Raw genomic sequence first — 22,863 nt, 5'->3', positions numbered from 1 at the left:
TTTTTCACAAAAAAAGAAATCTTTAATATCAATATTTATGGAACATGTCGACAAAAAATCTAGCTGTCATCACTGAATATTGCATTGTTGCATTTCTTTTCACAGTTTATGAACTTACATTCATATTTTGTTGAAGTATTATTCAATAAATATATTTATAAAGGATTGTTGAATTGTTGCTATTTTTAGAATATTTTAAAAAAATCTCACGTACCCCTTGGCATACCTTCAAGTACCCCTATTTGACAAACACTGGTCTACAAGATGGTGGCCCTCAGACCCTTAGCTATTTAAATTTAACCTGAAAACACCCCGCATGGCCAGGTTGCTTACTGAAATTGAATTCGTGTTGACGTCTCGCGGGCCAAACTGCAGATGGTGGCAGGCCGCATTAGGACACCCCTGGCGTAGAACAAATAAGGTATTTAAATAAAGATTTATAGATCCTTACTGTGTAAATAACTCATTTCGCTCCTGCGGCTTGTAGTTCGGTGCGACTAATATATGGGTGCGGCTTATGTGCCGGTGCGCTGTATAGTCTGGAAAATCTGGTATTTGTAGCGCCCCAAATCTATTTGTGGCTGGCCTTTACAATTAATTGAATGTATAGGAAACGCTACAGGTTAATGCAGAAAAACAACACCAAACTGTTCAAAGAAGACAGAAAGTAGCACCCGTGTGTGCAAGCTAATGGATATTTCATGTTGATGTTCATCAGTGGCGGAGACACACACACAGGAGCTGGAGGAACACTGCTTGCCGCCAGCTCCGCACCCACAACTGACTGGTACAACTGGAGGGATAACGCTGGCTTAGACTGGGAGACTAGTCTGAGACGAGCACACACACACACGCACGCAAGCAAGCGACAGATGGAATATTTATCCGCCCTCGTCAAATTCATAAAGTTTTGAGAGTGCAGCAAACAATGAGATGCAGAGGCACACTACACGCACACGCACACGCACACGCACACGCACACACACACACACACACACACACACACACACACACACAAGCACCTCGAGCGCTTGGTAAAATTGTGAGCGTCTACGACGGCTGAAGGAGAAAAGAGGTGGCAGCTCGGTCGCAGGCAGGGAGCAGATTAATCCTCTCACAGAGCCAGGATGCTGCCCTACAGCCGCGGGCATGGAAGCATGTGTCTTTGGACTTGTGTCTAAGGGGCTACGCTGTACTCACACTACCGTTTGACCCCACTACTCACAAGTGGCCCTGTTAAGACGCATTATTCTCTGGGTGAGAAATAAGATTATTAAGCGTTAAAAGACCGAGATGTGACAAAAAAAAAAAAAAAAAAGGAAAGCGAGAGAAAAGGCCTTTTCCTATCTGGTGGCTGGGATCAGCCATGTGGTGGCGGGATGCTGCTCCCGGGATGGAGGCTTTGGCAGCGTGGACTGGACTAGATGGGACGGGAACACATAGCCTGTGGCGGTATCAGCGCAGATAGCCTGCAGGCGCACACATGATCACAAACAGATTGCCCGCGTCAAAGGCAGACATTTTGGAATGTTAGAGAGATGTGTTTGATAAAAGTTGCTTACTATTGATGTATTGAATGAGAAAATTAGAAGTTGCACATTGTCTGACCTTTGTATGAGCAGCATGCACAGGAAGTGTCTAACTTTTACTCCTGTAACCCTGAAATATTCCCTCTTCTCTCCTTGGTCTTCAACCCCCACCAGTCCCCTTTTCTCTTTTTAATCCCAGCTACTTTGCATCTCTCTAACTTGGCTCCGAGCAAACTGTGTTATTTTTACACGCGGGCGGGCAAGCAGAGCGTGCAGGCAGGCGGGCGGGCGAGTGGCGGCGGTGTAGATTTCCAGGTTTTTTCCGAGCACCTTCCTCCAACCTCGCCCATCTGCCGCCATCTGCCTCACTTTAGCCCGCACTTTCTACTGCACGCACGCACGGGCACGTGCACGCACACACTCACACACACACATATAAACTCGCTTTCTGTGAAAAATAACTAGCAGCCTCCAATCAGCTTTTGGCACGCAAAGGAAGGGACTTAAAAAAAAAAAGGCAGAAAATTCAGCGCCAAATTGTCCTCTGTACTTTTTCAAGTGGGATATGCACCACGTCTCTCCCCTGCTGCCTTCATCTCCACCCCTCCCTCTACGCCACCCACAGCGCTGAGACGCTCTCGCCAGTTGATCGGCTGAACTTCTGGATGGACGCTTGCTAAAATGTATTCTACTCTCTCTAAAAATGCCCCACCATTATGTATTTTCTACACCTGATATGGTTATGGACATGGCAGTGAGATGAACAAAGCATAAATACAGTGGGGCAAAAAAGTATTTAGTCAGCCACCGATTGTGCAAGTTCTCCCACTTAAAATGATGACAGAGGTCTGTAATTTTCTTCATAGGTACACTTCAACTGTGAGAGACAGAATGTGAAAAAAAAATTCCAGGAATTCACATTGTAGAAATTTTAAAGAATTTATTTGTAAAATATGGTGGAAAATAAGTATTTGGTCAACCATTCAAAGCTCTCACTGATGGAAGGAGGTTTTGGCTCAAAATCTCACGATACATGGCCCCATTCATTCTTTCCTTAACACGAATCAATCGTCCTGTCCCCTTAGCAGAAAAACAGCCTCAAAGCATGATGTTTCCATATTTTGGTTTCATCTGACCACATGACATTCTCCCAATCCTCTGCTGTATCATCCATGTATCCATTTTGGTATAAACTCAACTCGTGTTTGGAGGAAGAAGAATACTGAGTTGCATCCCAAGAACACCACACCTACTGTGAAGCATGGGGGTGGAAACATGCTTTGGGGCTGTTTTTCTGCTAAGGGAACAGGACAATTGATCCATATTAAGGAAAGAATGAATGGGGCCATGTATCAAGAGATTTTGAGCCAAAACCTCCTTCCATCAGTGAGAGCTTTGAATGGTTGACCAAATACTTATTTTCCACCATAATTTACAAATAAAATCTTTAAAATTCCTACAATGTGAATTCCTGGATTTTTTTTTCACATTCTGTCTCTCACAGTTGAAGTGTACCTATGATGAAAATTACAGACCTCGGTCATAATTTTAAGTGGGAGAACTTGCACAATCGTTGGCTGACTAAATACTTTTTACCTTAGTAATAGACACCCAACATATCATGAGGTATGCGAATTTTGTTGCCATGTTTGTCAAAACATTCACGACTACTTTGTTTCCTCTATTGTTATTTTCCTTATAAAACGATCATATGGTGGCGCTGTTGTTAAACCCCAAAGTGTGACCCCATGGTACATACCTTTGGGGACCATGGGGCACAAGTTCCTGTGCACAAATCTATTTGTATTTTTTTGTTTCTTTTAAATCTTTTAAATTTCTGAAAAATTTACATAGCGCCTTATAACCTGGAGAGCATTAATTCTGATTCACATGATAGACCTTGACGCAATTTTATTTGGTACATGTGGTAATGATCAGTGTGACCAGTAGATTAGCAGTCGCGCATAAGCGATACATCTGGACTGCATGTTTACGCTCCTTGTTCAATAAATAACGCAAGCAAGTTCCCGTAAGCAAGCAAGCCCAAAAATTTGATGTTTCATTGAGAAATTTGAATATTACACACAGCGCTCAAAAATCTTTCAAAATGTTTAGGTACAAAACCAGGGAAGTTGGCATGTTGTGTAAATTGTACATAAAAAGAGAATACAATTATTTTTTTTATTTTTTTTCCCAAGATGGCGCTGCTGTAGTGGCTGCTGTTGGCAGGAGCTCTGTGCTCGTGTGTCATCCTTTTGTGTTTCCCTCTTGTTTTCATGTGTTATTATATTTTTTTGCCTTTTGGTCCGGAACCCTTTGGGACTGTGTGACAAGGGGTGGCACTTTTGTGACCTCTGTGGTGCTTTTTTGTGGACTTCTGGATCTGCCTCCCGGGAGCCTTTTGGCCATGGAGACCAGCTGCTGGGTGTCTGCCACACCGGAGTCAGTTTGGAGGGACTGGAGGAGATGCGGATGAGGGGACAGGACTGCAGAGCTAGCACTGAGCGCAGGGACGGAGAGGCTTCGCGGTGTCTTGGCTGGGTGAGCAGGTGTCGGACACCTCAGTCACCTTGGACGTATCCTACCTCATCCATGCGGACTGGACACTGGCCGAGAGTGGAGTCGGCTGTCTTGGTTGCTTTGTTGGGTCTGCTCCTGTCTCTGGCCATGCTCCCTCCACCCCAGCAGACGATGGCGTGGAACACCGCAGAGGCCACCACAGTGGATGTGTTTCTTTTACTTTTTATTCATAGCTGTATGTAGAAGTGTCTGGTTGTATCTGCTGCTTTAATGTCTTTACTGTCCTCTGTGTTCTTTGATTTTTGATGTTTCCCTCTTACACACATGTAAGAGGAAGTGTACTATGGCTATGAGTTGTTTTTTTGTTTTTTTTTTCCCTTGGCCTCAGTCTGCACCCCATCTCCAGGGCCCAGGCTAAGACCGATTTTTTAAATTTTATTTTAATCTTATATTTTTTTCTCCCATCCCCCTTGTTTACCTGTATCTCACCTTTTCTGTAAGGGGCGCTGGAAGCCGGCAGACCTGTCAGCGATCCTGTTCTGTCTCCCTGTAATGTTTGTCTGATCTTGAATGGGATTGAGCTGAAAATTTTAATTTTCCTGAAGGAACTCTCCTGACGGAATAAATAAAGTTCTATCTATCTATCTATTTGTAAATTCTTTTCAACCGCTATTCAATTGAATAGACTGCAAAGACAAGATACCAAACGTTCGAACTGGTAAACTTTTGTTATTTTTTGCAAATATTATTTGGAAATTGATGCCCGCAACATGTTTAAAAAAAGCTGGCATAAGTGGCAAAAACGACTGAGAAAGTTGAGGAATGCTCATCAAACACTTATTTTGGAACATCTCACAGGTGAACAGGCTAATTGGGAACAGGTGAGTGCCTTGATTGGGTATAAAAGCAGCTTCCATGAAATGCTCAGTCATTCACAAACAAGTATGGGGCAAGGGTCACCACTTTGTGAACAAATGCGTGAGCAAATAGTCTACCAGTTTAAGAACAACATTTCTCAACGAGAAATTAGGAATTTAGGGATTTCACCATCGTAATATCATCAAAAGGTTCAGAGAATCTGACGAGTGCACATTTAAAATGTTTTTTTGGAAACTGCGGACGTCGTGTCCTCCGGACCAAAGAGGAAAAGAACCATCCGGACTGTTATAGGCGCAAAGGTCAAAAGCCAGCATTTGTTAAAGTTAAAAGTACTATTGATTGTCACACACACAAGGTGTGGCAAAATTACTCTCTGCATTTGACCCATCACCCTTGATCACCCCCTGGGAGGTGAGGGGAGCAGTGGGCAGCAGAGGTGGCCGCACCCAGGAAAATTTTTTGGTGATTTAACCAATTCCAACCCTTGATGCTGAGTGCCAAGGAGGGAGGTAATGGGTCCCATTTTTATAGTCTTTGGTATGGGGTTGTATCAGTGCCCAAGGCATGGGTAACTTACACATCTGGGAAGGCACCATTAATGCTGAATACAGGTTTTGGAGCAACATATGTTGCCATCCAAGCAATGTCTTTTTCATGGACGCTCCTGCTTATTTCAGCAAGACAATGCCAAGCCACATGTTACAACAGCATGGCTTTGTAGTAAAAGAGTGCGGTTATTGGACTGGCCTGCCAGTGGTCCAGACCTGTCTCCCATTGTAAATGTGTGGCGCATTATAAAGCTTAAAATACCACATCAAAGACCCCACACTGTTGAACAATTTAAGCTGCACATCAAGCAAGAATGGGATAGAATTACACCTGAAAAGCTTCAAAAATGGTTCTCCTCAGTTCCCGAACGTTTACTGAGTGTTGTTAAAGGCCTACTGAAATGAGATTTTCTAATTTAAACGGAGATAGCAGGTCCATTCTATGTGTCATACTTGATCATTTCGCAATATTGCCATATTTTTGCTGAAAGGATTTAGTAGAGAACATCCACGATAAAGTTCGCAACTTTTGGTGCTGATAAAAAAGCCTCAAGGGCCAAATGAAATTACACGGCGGGCCAAATTTGGCCCGCGGGCCAGAGTTTGACACCTATGCTCTAGAGTGTTTGATTATCGCATCACTCTAAATGTATAGACTATAAGGTTCACAAACATAAAGAGGGATCCTAGTGGGCCAGGCCAATCTTTCCTTATCTCAAAACTAAAACTGGGGAAATGCGTAGAATGTTCTGGGATTCAGTACAGTGTTGATCTCTGGAAGACATGATTTTATTTCAGAATTCCTTGAGAAGAAAACGGCTGGTTATGTATGTCACCTTGCTTTCAACTGAAACCTGGCTTCACCCATTCCGTGGGTGAATCCAGGTTTACAGCTATGTTGTGACATGTTGTTATTATGCTGTTTGTCACTTATGTATGTTATGTTGCAGCTATTTCAAATAGTTTAGTTTATTTGTTCTGGCCTGAAACAAATTGGCCCTTTGAAACATATCTTTGTCTTTGTGTGTTATAAGGCTGGGCGGTATGGCCTTTTATTAATATATCTCGATATTTTTAGGCCATGTCACGATACACGATATATATCTCGATATTTTGCCTTAGCCTTGAATTAACACTTGTTAATACTGCATTAATATATGCTAATTTAAAATGTTCATGCAGAGAGGGAATTTTCAACTAATTCAATTGACCAAAACTGTATTTATTAAAGAGTTGTTAAGCAGTGGCACAAACATTCATGTAATTTCCAATCAGAAAGTGCAAGATTGTCAGACATTTTAAAACAAGCTAGTAGTGCACTTTTGTGCATGATGTCACTAAGATGACATGTCAAAACAACTGCACTTTTTGTACAGAACGCCACAACAATAGTTTAAAACAAATAAAGTGAACTTTTGTGCATGATGTCACACAATATATTTCATCCATCCATTTTTTACCGCTTGTCCATTTTGGGGTCGCTGGAGCCTATCTCAGCTGCATTCGGGCGGAAGGCGGTGTACACCCTGGACAATAACTGTCAAATAAAAATGAGCTGCATAATAGGAAATAGTGTATGTCCTTCGCTATGTGGTAGGTTACTGCGGACGTTATCTCCTTCTGTTGTTGGCTATTTTTTTCTAACCGTGTTGATCTGGAAATGGTTGTTTGGGCATTTTGTGGGTGTGGCACCAAATAGAGATGTTGACATGCGGAGTTTCAAGCACTCCTTATTCTTTAGCGGGTGAATTTTCAAATGATACTACAAATTAGCAGTGCTGCTACTTTTTGTAGCCAAGCCTTTGCCGCATACTTGACATATTACGGATGTCTGTTCAACAACTTCCCGCTTGAAGCCAAACCACCGCAAGGCGATGGACCCCGTGCTGTTTTTCTTGGGAATTAATTCTTCATCCTTTATTTGTTACCAGATTTGCACCTTCTCTCTTTCGTATTACCACTCGCACCGCACCGTTAGCCCCACAGCTAACGTTACCTATGCCGCTACCTCTCTGCTCCACGAGAGTGTATGACGTTGCACACGTGACAGTATGTGACGAATGTAACAAGGTGCGCTTGTTTTATGTCTCTGTGAGAAGGACACACAAGAAAGAGGGAGAAACGCCTGTAGTGTAATGCCCGCAGCTAAAAGCAACTGCGTGAGAACGTATACTCGAATATCACGATATAGTGTAATTTTCTATATCGCACAGAGACAAACTTGCGTTATTTCAAGTATATCCAATATATCGCCCAGCCCAAGTGTGTTGTATGTAGACCACATTGCTTAGCACAGTTCAGTGATGCAAATGCATATCAAGTTGATCAACAGATTGTATTATTCTCCAGTGCAATAACAGTACTGAAATGAAGGCTAATTTTTTTAGGGCATTAAAGGGGGCCTTAAAAAAAATAAAAATAAAAATAAAAATAACTAGTTACTTTTCACAGAAACGCGTTAGTTTTTGGTGTAAGTAACTGAGTTAGTAACTGAGTTACTTTTGAAATAAAGTAACTGTAACTAGTTACTGGTTTTCAGTAACCAACCCAACACTGATAAGGACACACATGAATGGCAACTGTTAAAAGACATTATGTGGAGTTTTGTTTCACAAAATTATGCAAAAACAACTTGTCTTCACTATTGGTACCTAATGATGTGTATTTTGGATCTGCGTAAGATTCGAAAATGTGCGCGCGCCCACCATTGTAGTCCACGCTGTAGTCAATAAAGCTCCTTCTTTTTCTCTATCCTCTTGTTGTTGGGCATTCATCCTCTGCTGTTGCCATTTGTAATATAACGCAATGTATAGTTCTAACCTATATTTGTCAGTAAACTTGCTATGGAAGAGCGAAAAACTACCGGTACAACAAAAATGATAGGGAGAAGACCTTGTCAAAGAGGAGCCACTTAAATAAAACTGCCCACAAAACGTGAATCCCGAAAAGACGGTCAAAAAGCGGCTTGAAGATAGTCTGTAAAACATAATCTATGCAACATTTTGATCAAATAACCACTATTACATGTAATACAGACCACAAGGAAGTGCTTTAAATGTAGGTGAAAAAAATCATAATATGACCACTTTAAATAAAAAGATTTCAGTGTGTGAAAGTACTTATTGAGCACATTCAACAATACAGTAATAACAATGATAACCCTGATAATTTTGGTCACAAAAGCCGTCTTATGAAATGTTCATATAAGAACATTACATGTATGCTAGAATGTCTTCCAAAGCATTTTGAACACAACCCATAGGTGGCGCCACGATAGTCTTTTGCAGCCATGAGAAAAAATTAGGACAGACAATGAGGTGCAAAATATAAAAAACTTAACAGTTCTGATCTCATTGTGCAGATGTGCCTAATAATGCGGCGTGTGTGAGTGGTATGCAAGTTAAGGGAAAAATGCTAATATTGCATATAAGAATGTAACGATAAACGCTAATGATAGCTACAATAAAACTCCCAGCGGTTTGCATTACCGCTTTAAATTAAAAGATCGCAAAACCGTGATTGATTACAATCAGGATAAGCACTTTGATGAACTCAAAAATTGACTGGCGCCAGCTAGATAGCTTAAATGTTGACATGAAAACAAGTGACATTAACTTTGTTCCCTATTAAGAAACTACATAACCCAAATCTAAAAATCATATAAACACATTGCTGTCTGAGTTATTAAGATATTCAATTATGCACATTGAACCTACAAGCGGTGCTCTCTTAGGACAGAATGATCTTTCTAGACTCAAAGGAATACAAGACTGGGGTGGGGCGTTTACGGTTCACAGACCGCTGAGCAGAGTAGGATGCCACATTGCCCGCCAGAAATAATAAATAATAATAGATTTTATTTATTACGCACTTTTCATGTAAATAAATGTTAAAGGGCAAAAGTACAAACCAATATTTAAAACAAATAAAGCTTAGCAATTAAAACAGACCAAATACTAAGACTATAACACTATCAGTGGAGCATATGAAACTCAAAACATGCAAAAAAGTGCCTCTTCTAACTGTATGTCTATTTATTTGAGTTATTTAAAATAAAAAAATAACTTGGTCAAAAGTGTGTGTATAAGTACTTTCTTGGCACATTCAACAATACTGTGATAATAATGATAACCATGATATCAAGGGAGTGTAGCCCAAATGTTACCTCGGGTGCAAGGTACTCTGGCGTGCCGCAGAAAGTCTTCATGGTGGCGGCGTCCGTGATGCCTTCTTTGCAGAGGCCGAAATCTGTAATCTTGATGTGGCCGTCCTTATCCAGCATCAGGTTCTCGAGCTGGAAAGGAACATTCACCATCTGCTTATAAATCTTCTGGAGTTTGAGTGGAGAGTACAATGTGTATTTCTGGTTGGGCTGTCATTGATTTTGCCCATTTAGGAACTTTTCCACCGCAGGAACTTTTACAGGAACTTGCTATATAAAGCCCCAAAGTTTCCATCTAAAAACTAACCAGGTAAGATTTAGTTCTTGATAAACTTGTCAGAGTTCCTGCCAGTTCGGTGGAACTTTTGGAAGGTTCCAGGAACCTCATCGGTGGCAGGCTGTGTTGTCCAACACTGATCGGTGGAACACTCGACGGCCATGACAAAGTATGCAAGAACGACTCGTTTATTTCTTATTTCTTGCGTATTTCTATTACAACAAACTTGACAAAGGAGAGAAACAAGAATGTAAGGAACTTTCGACTTGCAGGAAGTTTTGGGGGGCATCTTTGTGCTGAAGAACTTAGATCAGTGGATCCATTTTGCAGTGTTTTTTACCCAGCCCTAGTCTTTAAACTATACGCAGTATTGTTGTTTATTAGTTTTACGAACTTCATTTTAATACACAAAGCTACGAGAAGTGGACGGAACCCTCGAAACGTCTTTACAGAAGCCGGACTCAAAGCAAAGGCCTAAGCTGCTTACTACTCTGACTTTGTTGGACAAATGTGAAATAAAGGAGACAGCCGACAAGTGGAATGAAGGTCAATTACATCAAATATTAATCATTTACTTTATTACTTGTTGTAAAAGTAGTCAGTGACACCATTTGTGTAGTTATTAGCCTCAATCCAAGTGAACAGAATGCTAATGCTGATGTGTTCATGTTGTCAGTATGAGATAAACCCTGACATTTATCATCATATATTGTTATTACATCTGAAATGGACCAAAATAAATTGTCTGATCCTACTGGAATCATCATTTACTGAGAAGACAACTTTCTGACTGTTGGACAAAAGCCTGAATTTTATGAACAATTAGGTGCACTTTATTTTTTTTTAAAACGGGACGGCGTGGCCCAGTGGAAGAGTGGCCGTGCGCAAGCCGAGGGTCCCTGGTTCAATCCCCAGCTAGTACCAACCTCGTTACGTCCGTTGTGCCCTGAGCAAGACACTTCACCCTTGCTCCTGATGGGTGCTGGTTAGCGCCTTGCATGGCAGCTCCCTCCATCAGTGTGTGAATGTGTGTGTGAATGGGTAAATGTGGAAGTAGTGTCAAAGCACTTTGAGTACCTTGAACGTAGAAAAGCGCTATACAAATACAACCCATTTATTATTTATCATTTAATCATATCGCTTTGTATATTATTGCTTTGTATTTCATTTACTCACTTTTTAGTAAAATAACGTAATAATAACTGTTTATTTACATGGTATCAGTGTAGAAATATACTAAACCACTCCTCCGTACTTAGTCAGCCTAATTTGAACTGTAAAATGCAGTGGAAACACAAACCACACACTTCTACAGAAACCTTTAGTTCCAGGAACCAGTTCCTGAACTTCTGGTGGAAAGGTGACTCTTGTGTGTTTACCTTGAGGTCCCGGTACACGATCTTGGCTGAGTGCAGATAGTCGAGGGCCGACACGATCTCGGCGCCGTAGAAGCGCGTGCGGTCCTCGGAGAACACCCGCTCTCTGGACAAATGGAAAAACAGCTGCGGGGGAAAGGAGGAGGGAGAGGAAAACGATGGCGAGGAGAGGAGGGAAGGGAGACAGCAGGGACGGGACAGCAATAATTACTGATTTATTGGAGGAAATTAGCACAACACAAACTGGCTGCTCGCACCATATTGAGATGATAGATGGCACAGAGAGGAGGGTGAGCTGGGAATGTGTGGAAAGAGAGCGAGGAAGGTGTGTGTGTGGGGTGGGGGGGGGGGGGGGGGGGGGGGTTGGGGGGTTGTCTCTGAGGAGGGTGGGTGGATGGAGGCACTCAGCAGCTGGCACCTCATCTAGCGGCGCCTGCCCAACACACACACACACAAAGCTCTTCCACGTTAGCCTCTAGGCTAGGCTGACAAGGCGCTGGCGTGGAGTTTGGCGGCGGGGGCCAAATCAAGGGTTTAATCAATACGCCAGTCTAGTTAAAGAGAAGCAGCATCCAAGCGCCCTCCCTCCATTGCCTCCAGTGTGACGCTCATTAGTGGTATATCTGCCCCCCTCTAAGCCTACATTTTCATTCACTCCTTCCTTTGCCAAGTTTCTGGCAAGGAACTCATTCACGTACTTAAGAGGAAGCTGCTTTTTTACCCGGTCCCAGGTGGCATGACCACCCCCCGCTCCCACCCCAGACGTCAGTTGTCAAGTTGTCGATGTGACGCCGCTACACATGTGGCGCTCAAACGTGGCACCAGAATGCTGTGCTGCAACAGTGGAGTGGTACAAATTACCCGGGAAGCCACGGGGCACACATCTCCCATTAATTGTTGAGGGAGGTTTGCATATGGCCGCTGGAGTGATGCTCGCCGACCACCTTGCTCAGACAGTGTGTGAGTGCTCTGCTGACGCTAACACGACAGGTGGGCTTTCATCAGTGCACTGGCAGCTGTGACTGTGGCAGGTTTGTAATTGGCCGAGCGTGTGCGATATGTGTGGCCACAATTTGTCCAGGGACAGGGTGAGTGGGGGGTATTTGCTGTGTGTGTTTGCCCGTGTCTTCCGTGCACGTTTGCTCAGGCCTTGCGCCGACTGAAGCGCCATACTCACTGGAAGAGGGAGCAGGTGACAGAGACACTAAGGGAATGAGGCAAGATTGCAAACAGTCCCGATTAAAAAGCGGAGGAATGGAAAAGTGGGAGGAATCCAAACTCATTTTGCCTCCGACTGTCACGCTGGCTATTGGTGCCCCACAGGTGAGCTCACAAATAGACGCAAGCAGGAAGCGAGAAGAGACGAGCCAATTGGCTGACAAAACGACTCTGTTCCAAAGTAACTCCTACAGGCCACTTTAGTCACTTATTGTTTGCAGGTCTTTGCATTCCTGCAACATGTTCTCTTTGGAATTTAGTAGGAAATTGAACACGAAAACAAAAAGGGCCTGTTGGGAACATGCTTAGTTAAATTTTTTAAAACCAAAAAATATGACAAAAACATCCCCGTTCAGCTTATTTTAAAATTAGTGGCTTAACAAAACAGTGGAACCTTGATTTACAAACCCCTTTTTTTCTGAACTTCTCAATTTCCAAACCCTTAAATCGAGCCAAATATGTCTTTGTGTCTCTGTGTACGAACGCTTCATACATTCATTCAATCAGTGTGCCCCTGGAAGCCTTAGGGTGCAGCCTTAAATAGATAAACTAAATTAATTATGTATATGTTTTTTAACTCCTGCGATGAACGGCGACTTGTCCAGGGTGTACACCGCCTTCCGCCCGAATGCAGCTGAGGTAGGCTCCAGCACCCCCCCAGCGACCCCGAAAGGGACAAGCGGTAGTAAATAGATGGATGGATGGATATTTTTTAACTCAAGTGTCGATAAAATTAAAGTGCAGATGAAAATACAGCTTCACCCCTTTAGTCATCATTTTTGCGCTTAAGTAGCTCCAGACTAGCTCATGAATAGCTCCAGACTTCTTGTGTTGGGTTGAGAGTATCATTACTGCCACAAGTGGTGCAAGTGTATTACAACTACGTTCCTGTATATACAATTGTACTACGTAGTTGCGAGAAGCACACTAAATGCTTGAAAAAGGGGCATTTTTATTCAAAGATTAATATTTACAGTCTGACATATTTGGCAGGCAATGTATTTTTTAATTACTAAATGTATTATTACTGTTATTCAATTTGTTAATATTAAATATATATATGTATACATATATACATACATACATATATATATATACATATATATATATATATATATACATATATGTGTATATGTATGTGTATATATACATTTATATGTGTATATATACATTTATATATATACATACATATATACATATAGGTGTATATATATGTGCATATATACATTTATATATTATATATATATACATACACATGTATATATACATATATATACATATGTACATATACATATATACATATATATACATATATATACATATATATATGTATATATATATATATATATATATACACATATATATATATACACATATATATACACATATATATATACACCTATATATATATACATACATATATACGTATATACATATATACATATATATATGTGTATATATATGTATATATATGTATATATACATATATATATATATGTATATATATGTATGTATATGTATATATATATATATATATATGTATATATATGTATGTATATGTATATATATATATATATATGTATATATATATATATATATATATATATATATATATATATATATATATATATATATATATATATATATATATATATTTCGCTCATGGATACACACCTGTTGATGTTGACTTTGGACTAGCGACTGCACAATGCATCAAGGCCGTGGAACAGAGACACACTACGGGCTTACATACACACACACACATCCACAAAAATATATGCCACACATACACACCCCACCCCCCAACCTAACGCCCTCAACGCAAATCCCATAGGGGTGATGAATGGATGGTCAGCGCCTGAGAGCTGTAGCCTACCATCATGACCCCGAACTCCCTTCCCTCTGTTGCTAGATATCTCGAGATGTATGTTGTAATATGTATATGTGCTTTGTTATGGAGGTTTTTTTCCCACTCCAGACTGGGCCCTCTTAGACGCCCAGTCTAGATTCTATTTTTTTACTCATCCTTCCCCAGCGTTTACCTTTTTCCCATCTTTTAAGGGGTGCCTTGTGGCGACCCATCAGCGTTCCTGTTCTGTAACCCTGTACACTGTTTGTTTTTGTATAATCTTGTCTACATACATACATATGTATGTGTATGTATGTATTTATATGTATATATGTATATATATATATGTATATGTATATGTATATATATATATATATATATACATATATATATATATATATATATATATATATATATATATATATATATATATGTATATATATGTATGTATATATATATCAATGTTTGTATATATTTTGAATGTGTATATATACATACATTCATACATACATATATATACATACGTATATATACATATATATAATATATGTGTGTGTGTGTGTGTGCATGTATGTATATATATGTATGTGTGTGTATATATATATATATATATATATATATATATATATATATATATATATATGTGGGTATGTATGTATATATATGTATATATTTATATATGTGTATATATATGTGTGTATGTATGTATATATTTATATATGTGTATATATATATGTGTGTGTGTGTGTATGTATATGTGGGTATGTATGTATATATATGTATATATTTATATATGTGTATATATATGTGTGTATGTATGTATATATTTATATATGTGTGTGTGTGTGTATGTATATATATATATATATATATATATGTATATATATATATATATATATATATATATACAGTACATCCATATATACAGTATATATACACAGTGTATAGAGTATATATATAGTATATATATACACACACACACACGCACTTGCACACACACAAACACACACACACATACAGCACAGGCCAAAAGATTGGACACACATTCTCATTCAACGGGTTTTCTTTATTTTAATGACTATTTACATTTTCACTGAAGGCATCAAAACTATGAATGAACACATGTGGAGTTATGTACCCTTTGCTCTGATAACTTTTTCGCACACTCTTGGCATTCTCTCGATGAGCTTCAAGAGGTAATCAACTGAAATGGTATTCACTTCACAGGTGTGCTTGAAGCTCATCGAGAGAATGCCAGAGTGCAAAGCAGTAATCAAAGCAAAGGGTGGCTATTTTGAAGAAACTAGAATATAAAACATGTTTTCAGTTATTTCACCATTATTTGTTAAGTACATAACTCCACATGCGTTCATTCACAGATTTGATGCCTTCAGTGACTATCTACAATGTAAATAGTCATGAAAATAAAGAAAACACATTGAATGAGAATAAAGTGTGTCCAAACTTTTGACCTGTACTGTATATAGTGGCTGAAAGTTAACGCGGGTGACGTTTAACTGGATGTTCAACAGTTGCACAAAAGATGGGGAACACCTGCACAATCTGACAAGACCCAATAAAAAGGATGTATTTAAAAAAAAAACATTATTGCATTCTGTTGCAATAATGTTCAGTTTTTTTATGGTAGAAGCACTGATTAAATAATGGTGTGTTTGTAGATTAAGTCACATGAGAGGGGAAAATATTACACAGGTTGGGCAAGTCTATTAAAGAGTGTGATTGTCTTACCTCTCCTCCATTAACGTACTCCATGACGAAACAGAGGCGATCTTTTGTCTGGAATGAATACTTCAATGACTGAAACAAAACAATGAACAACACTGACATTAAAGTTTGTAGTTATTTAATCTAATAGAAACATTCATTGTCCTTCCCATGTTCTTGCTCTCTCGTCCTGTTGTGTTATTTACAGTGTTTGGTGAACGACTATCTTGAAATGTTAATAGTTCTTTTAACCAAAAACAGTCAGCACCCATAGCTTTAGAAGGTTTAACTCTGTATGTGCTTATGCAAACAATCTTGTGTGAAGTAGGAGCGCACGAGTGTTTACTTTGAAGGATCGAGATGCTAAACAAAAGAACAGTTGGTCTCTGCGTCTCTTTGTGGCTGCAGATGTGAAAGTGGTAAAAAAAAAAAAAAAAACTCAGATGGGATGGTATTTAGAGGTTAGCGCAGCAGACAGGAGGCGACAGAAGTGAGCAGTAGCTGATGTGTCTGCGCAAACACCAAACAAAAAGAGCGAACACAAACAGATGCGTCCATTATTGTACGACAATTTGATGCCTCGCTCGTAATTAGCCTCGAGAGAGGCAGGTACGTATAGATCAATATGGCGCCTTCTGTGCGTGCGTGCGAGTGTAGATGTAGGTAGCACATATAACTGTATGAGTGAATGAGAAGCCTTTGTGTGCTGCGTAAGTCAAACACTCACGGTGAGAAAGGGGTGTCTGGTGTTTTTCAGTACTCGGCTTTCTGTGAGGGTGTGCGCTACTTCATCCTGCACAAACAATGAAGAAAAAAGAAAACATCTTTGAAAAAAAACCAAAATAAAATAACTAAACACAGCTGAGGATGTCTGAGAAGAAGACTGAAAATTATTTAGACGGTTGAAACTTGGGCTGTCAAAGTTAACGCGATAATAACGACTTAACTTTAGAGGCCTACTGAAACCCACTACTACCGACCACGCATTCTGATAGTTTATATATCAATGATGAAATATTAACATTGCAACACATGCCAATACGGCCGGTTTAGTTGACTGAATTGCAATTTTAAATTTCCCGTGGAGTTTCTTGTTGAAAACGTCGAGGAATGATGACGCGTGCGCGTGACGTCACGGACTGTCAGGAAATATTAGTTCAGCACCAGTTACGGCTAAAAGTCGTCTCTTTTCATCGCATAATTACACAGTAATTTGGACATCTGTGCTGCTGAATCTTTTGCAATTTGTTCAATTAATAATGGAGACTATAAAGAACAATGCTGTTTGTGGAAAGCTGTAGATTGCAGCTGCCTTTAGCACCGAAACACAGCCGGTGTTTCTTTGTTTTTAACACAGAGCGGTCAAGCGAACATGTTTCTCTACGTCAACCAGCATGTTTTTGGATGGGAAAATTGTTATATGTGTCTTACCGGAGACATCATTGTATTATTCGTCCTCCTGCAGTAGCTGTTTAAAAGGAAGTGTGAGCTTGGCTCCTCGGCTTCTCTCTGAGACACTGCGTGTTCACCGCAGCCATCCGACCTCGAGGTATGTCTTAACAATCTCACTAAAACACTATTAAAACAATAAGCAGATAAGGGATCTTCCAGAATTATCCTAGTAAATGTGTCCAATTACATCTGAAATGCTCACACTGCCGCCGCCCGGAGCCGTCGCTTTTTGTTTTATTTTATTTATTCTTTTTCTTCTAGTCCTTCGCTATCAGTATCATCATCAACGAATCTTTCATCCTCGCTCAAATTAATGGGGAAATTGTAGTTTTCTGGGTCCGAATAGCTCTTGCTGCTGGAGGCTCCCATTAAAAACAATGTGAGGACCCCTCACCCTTGTGACGTCATCGTCTGCGACTTCCGGTAGAGGCGAGGCTGTTTTATCAGCACCAAAAGTTGCGAACTTTATCGTCGATGTTCTCTACTAAATCCTTTCAGCAAAAATATGGCAATATCGCGAAACGATCAAGTATGACACATTGAATGGACCTGCTATCTCTGTTTAAAAAAGAAAATCTAATTTCAGTAGGCCTTTAAGTTCCTATAACGGCGCTAATTTTTTTTACACGCTCTTGCGTCCCGGCCCTCGGAACATTCAGTAGCGTGGGAAATGTAAAAGCGTCCTGTTACTGTTAAGCCGCAACCGGGTAAATAGCGAGCATAAATACACAAAGAAAAAGGTACATTATGAAAATCTTAGATCCAAAGCCATGGCTAGTCATGGCGAGACAAGACTATTTCATCTTTGATCTCCGTGAGACGACATCATTGGAACGAACGCCTCCTGGCATGCTTTGTTGCTACAGAGAAGAGGAGCATCATATCCGTGTTTACAATACTGTTGAGTGCATTAATAACTTAAGATTAATGATTGTTACTCTAATTGCTTTAGTAGGATGAAGTACAAACTTAGCATTAAAAATATGGAAGGGAGGAAGTCTACAGTCATTTTTTAATTCTCATGCCAATCACATACTTCCAGCTTCACAATAAGAACTATACATCATATCTGGTCTAACTACATAACAAAATAAAAAAGCGTCTCACATCACGATCATGCTTTGTCAAAAATGTTTTGTAATGTAATCTGTGATATCTCTACCTAAATAATTATTTTCTGGCAGATTGAAATAAAGTGTATATCTGACTGATAGTCCGCATGAAATAAAGTGTATATCTGACTGATAGTCCGCATGAAATAAAGTGTATATCTGACTGATAGTCCGCAATTACAGAATGTTTAGCAGCCTAAATATTACATTTTATTAATGAATACAGCAGGTTATAACAATGTCATGCACAGATACGAACACCATTAACTTGTACAACGTGTAATGTACAGAATATCAGAAGCATTTATTTAAGTAGAAATATCACGGATTACATAGCCAAATATCTTTGACAATCAAAGCACGATCGTAACACTCAGCATCAAGGGATGGAATTGGGAATTAAATCACCAAAAAAGATTCCCGGGCGCGGCCACTGCTGCTGCCCACTGCTCCCCTCACCTCCCAGGGGGTGATCAACGGTGATGGGTCAAATCTAGAGGATAATTTCGCCACACCTAGTGTGTGTGTGACAATCATTGGTACTTTAACTTTAACTATGCATATTTAATAGTCTAAACTGGTATCTAATCATGGTGTACAGAAAACACACCAACTCCCTACAGGTAATGTTTTTAATTGTCATTAAAAGCATGCGTATGTCCTTTTTGTGTTGAGCTGTTTAAAAAAGCATAATGTTTCAAAAAAATGTATTAAAGCAAAGTAATTGTCCTGTCATGCTAATAAAAACGTTTTAAATTATCTGTCGACGGTACACCTACTAATGACGAAAAATTTAATTTATCTGCGACTAATCACTATTCATTTCGAGTTAACAAACTGCGATTAATCCTTATTAGATATACCAATTGTTTGACAGCCTGACGTCAAACACGAGCACAAGACCCTAAATTCAACCAAGAGATGAGCTTTCAGCACTGGACAGACCTTGGCGATGATAACTTCTTTTTTCAGAATCTTCATGGCGTAGTATTTCCCACTGGCCTTCTCCCGGACCAGAATCACTTTCCCAAAGGTTCCTTTTCCTAACAACTTCAGGTAATCAAAGTCGCTCATTGTCTGTGTGGGAGAAACCAAACACACAAGAATGTTGGAAGTCTGGAAACACTGGAACAATGCTTTACAGTTTAGTAAATTCTCACTTGCTATGCATACACCTTGTCCCACCTACAGTGAATTTGAGGTAATGTGCTTCTAAAGGTGTCCTCACACTAGACCAGTCCTTCTCTAATAATGGGGTGGGCCCTCCTGGGGGGCAAACATCAGTCGAAGAGAAGCAAAAAACAATTTGCAGTCTTATTGTTGTTATGATAGAATGTACAATCCAATTACAGCTAACTGCTAACGCCAACTATCCAAATTGTTATCACTGGCTAACAACCGCAAAGCTAATGTGCGTCCATGTGTTACATGCGTACGTTAGGGCTAGATATACTGCTTGAAATACATTGGAAAGTTAGCGCCCTCTAGGCATCTGTGTGAATGTTGAAAAAAGCACCTTTATTGACGTTGATCATCTATCCATTTTCTACCGATTGTCCCTATTTATTATAATTGTTTTGGTAATTTAATTTTTTTTAGTAAAAAATGGTTCAAGTCGGTCAAAAAATGTGTGTAGTTTAAATAAGGATCTTTTTCATTTTTATTTTGGCCAAATTGATGCACTTGATGCATCTTTTCTGTTACAGACTAAAAAACAATGTTGATCAAGTTATTATTTGTGGTAAGTTGATCTATACTTCTTTATGTTATTAAGCATACAATTGCATGCAGAGGTTTACTTCTTAAAATGCCTAGTGGTTAGAGTGTCCGCCCTGAGATCGGTAGGTTGTAAGTTCAAACCCCGGCCGAGTCATACCAAAGACTAAAAAAATGGGATCCATTACCACCCTGCTTGGCACTCAGCATCAAGGGTTGGAATTGGGGTTTAAATCACCATAAATGATTCCCGGGCGCGGCACCGATGCTGCCCACCGCTCCCCTCACCTCCCAGGGGGTGATCAAGGGGATGGGTCAAATGCAGAGGACACATTTCACCACACCTAGAGAGTGTGTGACAATCATTGGTACTTTAACTTTAAAAAAATTATAGACAAATGATACTATTTATAGTCGCGACGGAGAGTGGGAGGCTGCAAAATGTTTTCTTCTCCCTCGGGGAGTCTAACATAAAATACCGGGGGAAAAAACGTGGACAAGTCCATTCATGTCAGGAATTAAATTTCAAATGTGAAACTAATATGGGATATTAACTTATGACACGCAAAGTGAGATTTGTCATGGCTATATTTGTTATAAATTTGATGATCATGGCTTACAGTTTTTGAAAACCCCACAATTTGAGGGTTTTTTTCAATTTGAGGTTTTCATGAGCTGTAAGCAATTATCATCAAAGAATTTTAAAATAAGGTTGAAATATCTTGAGTTGCAAGTTATGTCATATCTTACTTTCATCTTCAATCAATCAATCAATCAATAAATGTATATAAATGCTGAGTTACAGTAAATGGAGGAGCGCTAGGCAATGAGTTCAAGGCTGTCAACTCATTGTTCATTGTTGTGCTTATCGGGGAGTGAGGTTTTTACAGAGCCACACTAGCTGGCATCCGTTACACTGACATGTGCTTAGTACAGTGCAATATACCAAAATATCCGAATGTCATAAAAATGTCTATATAATTCCATTGTTCGTATCGTAATTTGAACGTCTTGGCTGCAGGAAATTGTAAACTGTAACCACTCATAATCCTCGCGAAGGGTTAAAAAAAAAGTTGAATGCAAACAAGTCTTTTGTGTGTCTTTTTCGCCATCTCCGGGTCTAAATTGACTGTCAAAGTTTACCAACTTCTCAGTTTATATCCACATCACTTTACTATCCAAGTGAGAGGCATGATTTTTAATCTAGAATTAACTTTCTTGACTTCATAGGCGGGAAAGCAGCTCAGTAGCAGATGACAAAAATACAGCAGCACCAGGAAGTTGCCTCTCTCTGATCAAAACACCGCTAAATGTAGGTCCTTAATAGGGAACTGCACTTTTTTCTTAGATTTTTGCCTGTTGTTCACAATCATTACGAAAGACATGACGAATGGATTTTGTTTTAATGTATTCTAACTTTTAAATAAACGTAAATAAAAGTCAGCTTACAGCGGAGCAAAGGCAGGTCTTTCGCCCACAAAATCCAATAAATAACCGTTCAAAAACCGCCAACAATCCTCCATTTACATTTTGTGACCTGAATATTAACCAAGTATTAGTAATGTAAATATTGTAAGCCCTAACACAGACAAACTATTTATAGCGGCGCCGTGATCACATGCCTGTGTATAATATCAACATGATCGATTGCCGAGGTGTTTCCTCGCTTCATTGCTTCCTGGGTTTTTTTTTAGATCATAAATCATGCCTCTTGCCTGGAAAGTAGATGACCGAGGACATACTCTGACAAGTTGGTACACTTTGACAGCCATTTAAGACCTGGAAATGGCGAGAAAGACACGAAAAGACACTTGTTCCCCACCCCATTTCTTCGCGAGGATTATTAGTCCATCTAAATAGGAATATATGAAAAACCTAGCAGTCGGCATCCTAATAAAGTATACATTGTAGAGTAAGTGATCTTTTATTATGTTTGTTGGCTCTCATGAAGTCTACAGTAAGTAGAAATCGGTGCTTAAGAAAAAAAAATTGAAGTTCATGATGCGTTTTTTAAATTAATGCTTAAAAGGATCATAGGCTCCATTGTAAGCAGACTTTTAATCCTATCCATCCATCCAGCCAGTTTGTACCGCTTGTCCCTTTTGGGGTTGCTGGAGCTTATCTCAGCAGCCTTCGGGATCCCATTTATTTAATATTTCGAATGAAAAAAAACATCCATCGCCATGTCTTTCATGATGATTGTTGACTATTGTTTTGGGCCGTTCCCCTTTAATGTTAGCGTTTATAATAATAGCGCTAAAACTTGGTTAATATTCAGGTCAGAAAATGTAAATGGAGTATTGTTGCCGCTTTTTGGATGGTTATTTTTTGGATGTTATGGTCGTAATAAACACAATAGACGCAATGGCATCTCATTGGCTCCATTAAATTCTATTAGAATGCATTAAAAAAACATAGGTGTTTTTGTCTCGTAAAGATTGTGAATTATAGGCAAAATTCGGAAAAAAGTGCAGTTCACCTTTAATAAGAGACACTAACA

The 22,863-nt window shown here is 39.6% G+C and overlaps 1 protein-coding gene across 5 annotated transcripts in view; it reads right to left on the bottom strand.

The window, feature by feature from the left end:
- Positions 1-22,863, bottom strand: part of akt3a (v-akt murine thymoma viral oncogene homolog 3a) — a 138,350-nt gene that overhangs the window by 15,555 nt on the left and 99,932 nt on the right. For all 5 annotated transcript variants that reach the window (XM_061911156.1, XM_061911160.1, XM_061911158.1 and 2 more), the window contains 5 exons: positions 19,593-19,724; positions 16,811-16,876; positions 16,108-16,176; positions 11,295-11,417; positions 9,642-9,770 (listed from right to left, as the gene is read on the bottom strand). In XM_061911156.1, the coding sequence (XP_061767140.1) occupies positions 9,642-9,770; positions 11,295-11,417; positions 16,108-16,176; positions 16,811-16,876; positions 19,593-19,724 (519 nt within the window). The remainder of the gene's footprint in view (positions 1-9,641; positions 9,771-11,294; positions 11,418-16,107; positions 16,177-16,810; positions 16,877-19,592; positions 19,725-22,863) is intronic.

Source organism: Nerophis ophidion, linkage group LG09 (genome assembly GCF_033978795.1).
Source record: "Nerophis ophidion isolate RoL-2023_Sa linkage group LG09, RoL_Noph_v1.0, whole genome shotgun sequence".
In the NCBI taxonomy this organism is placed as follows: Eukaryota; Metazoa; Chordata; class Actinopteri; order Syngnathiformes; family Syngnathidae; genus Nerophis; species Nerophis ophidion.
Note: the sequence above shows the minus strand (reverse complement) of the source record. Positions and strands in the feature narration are given on the sequence as shown.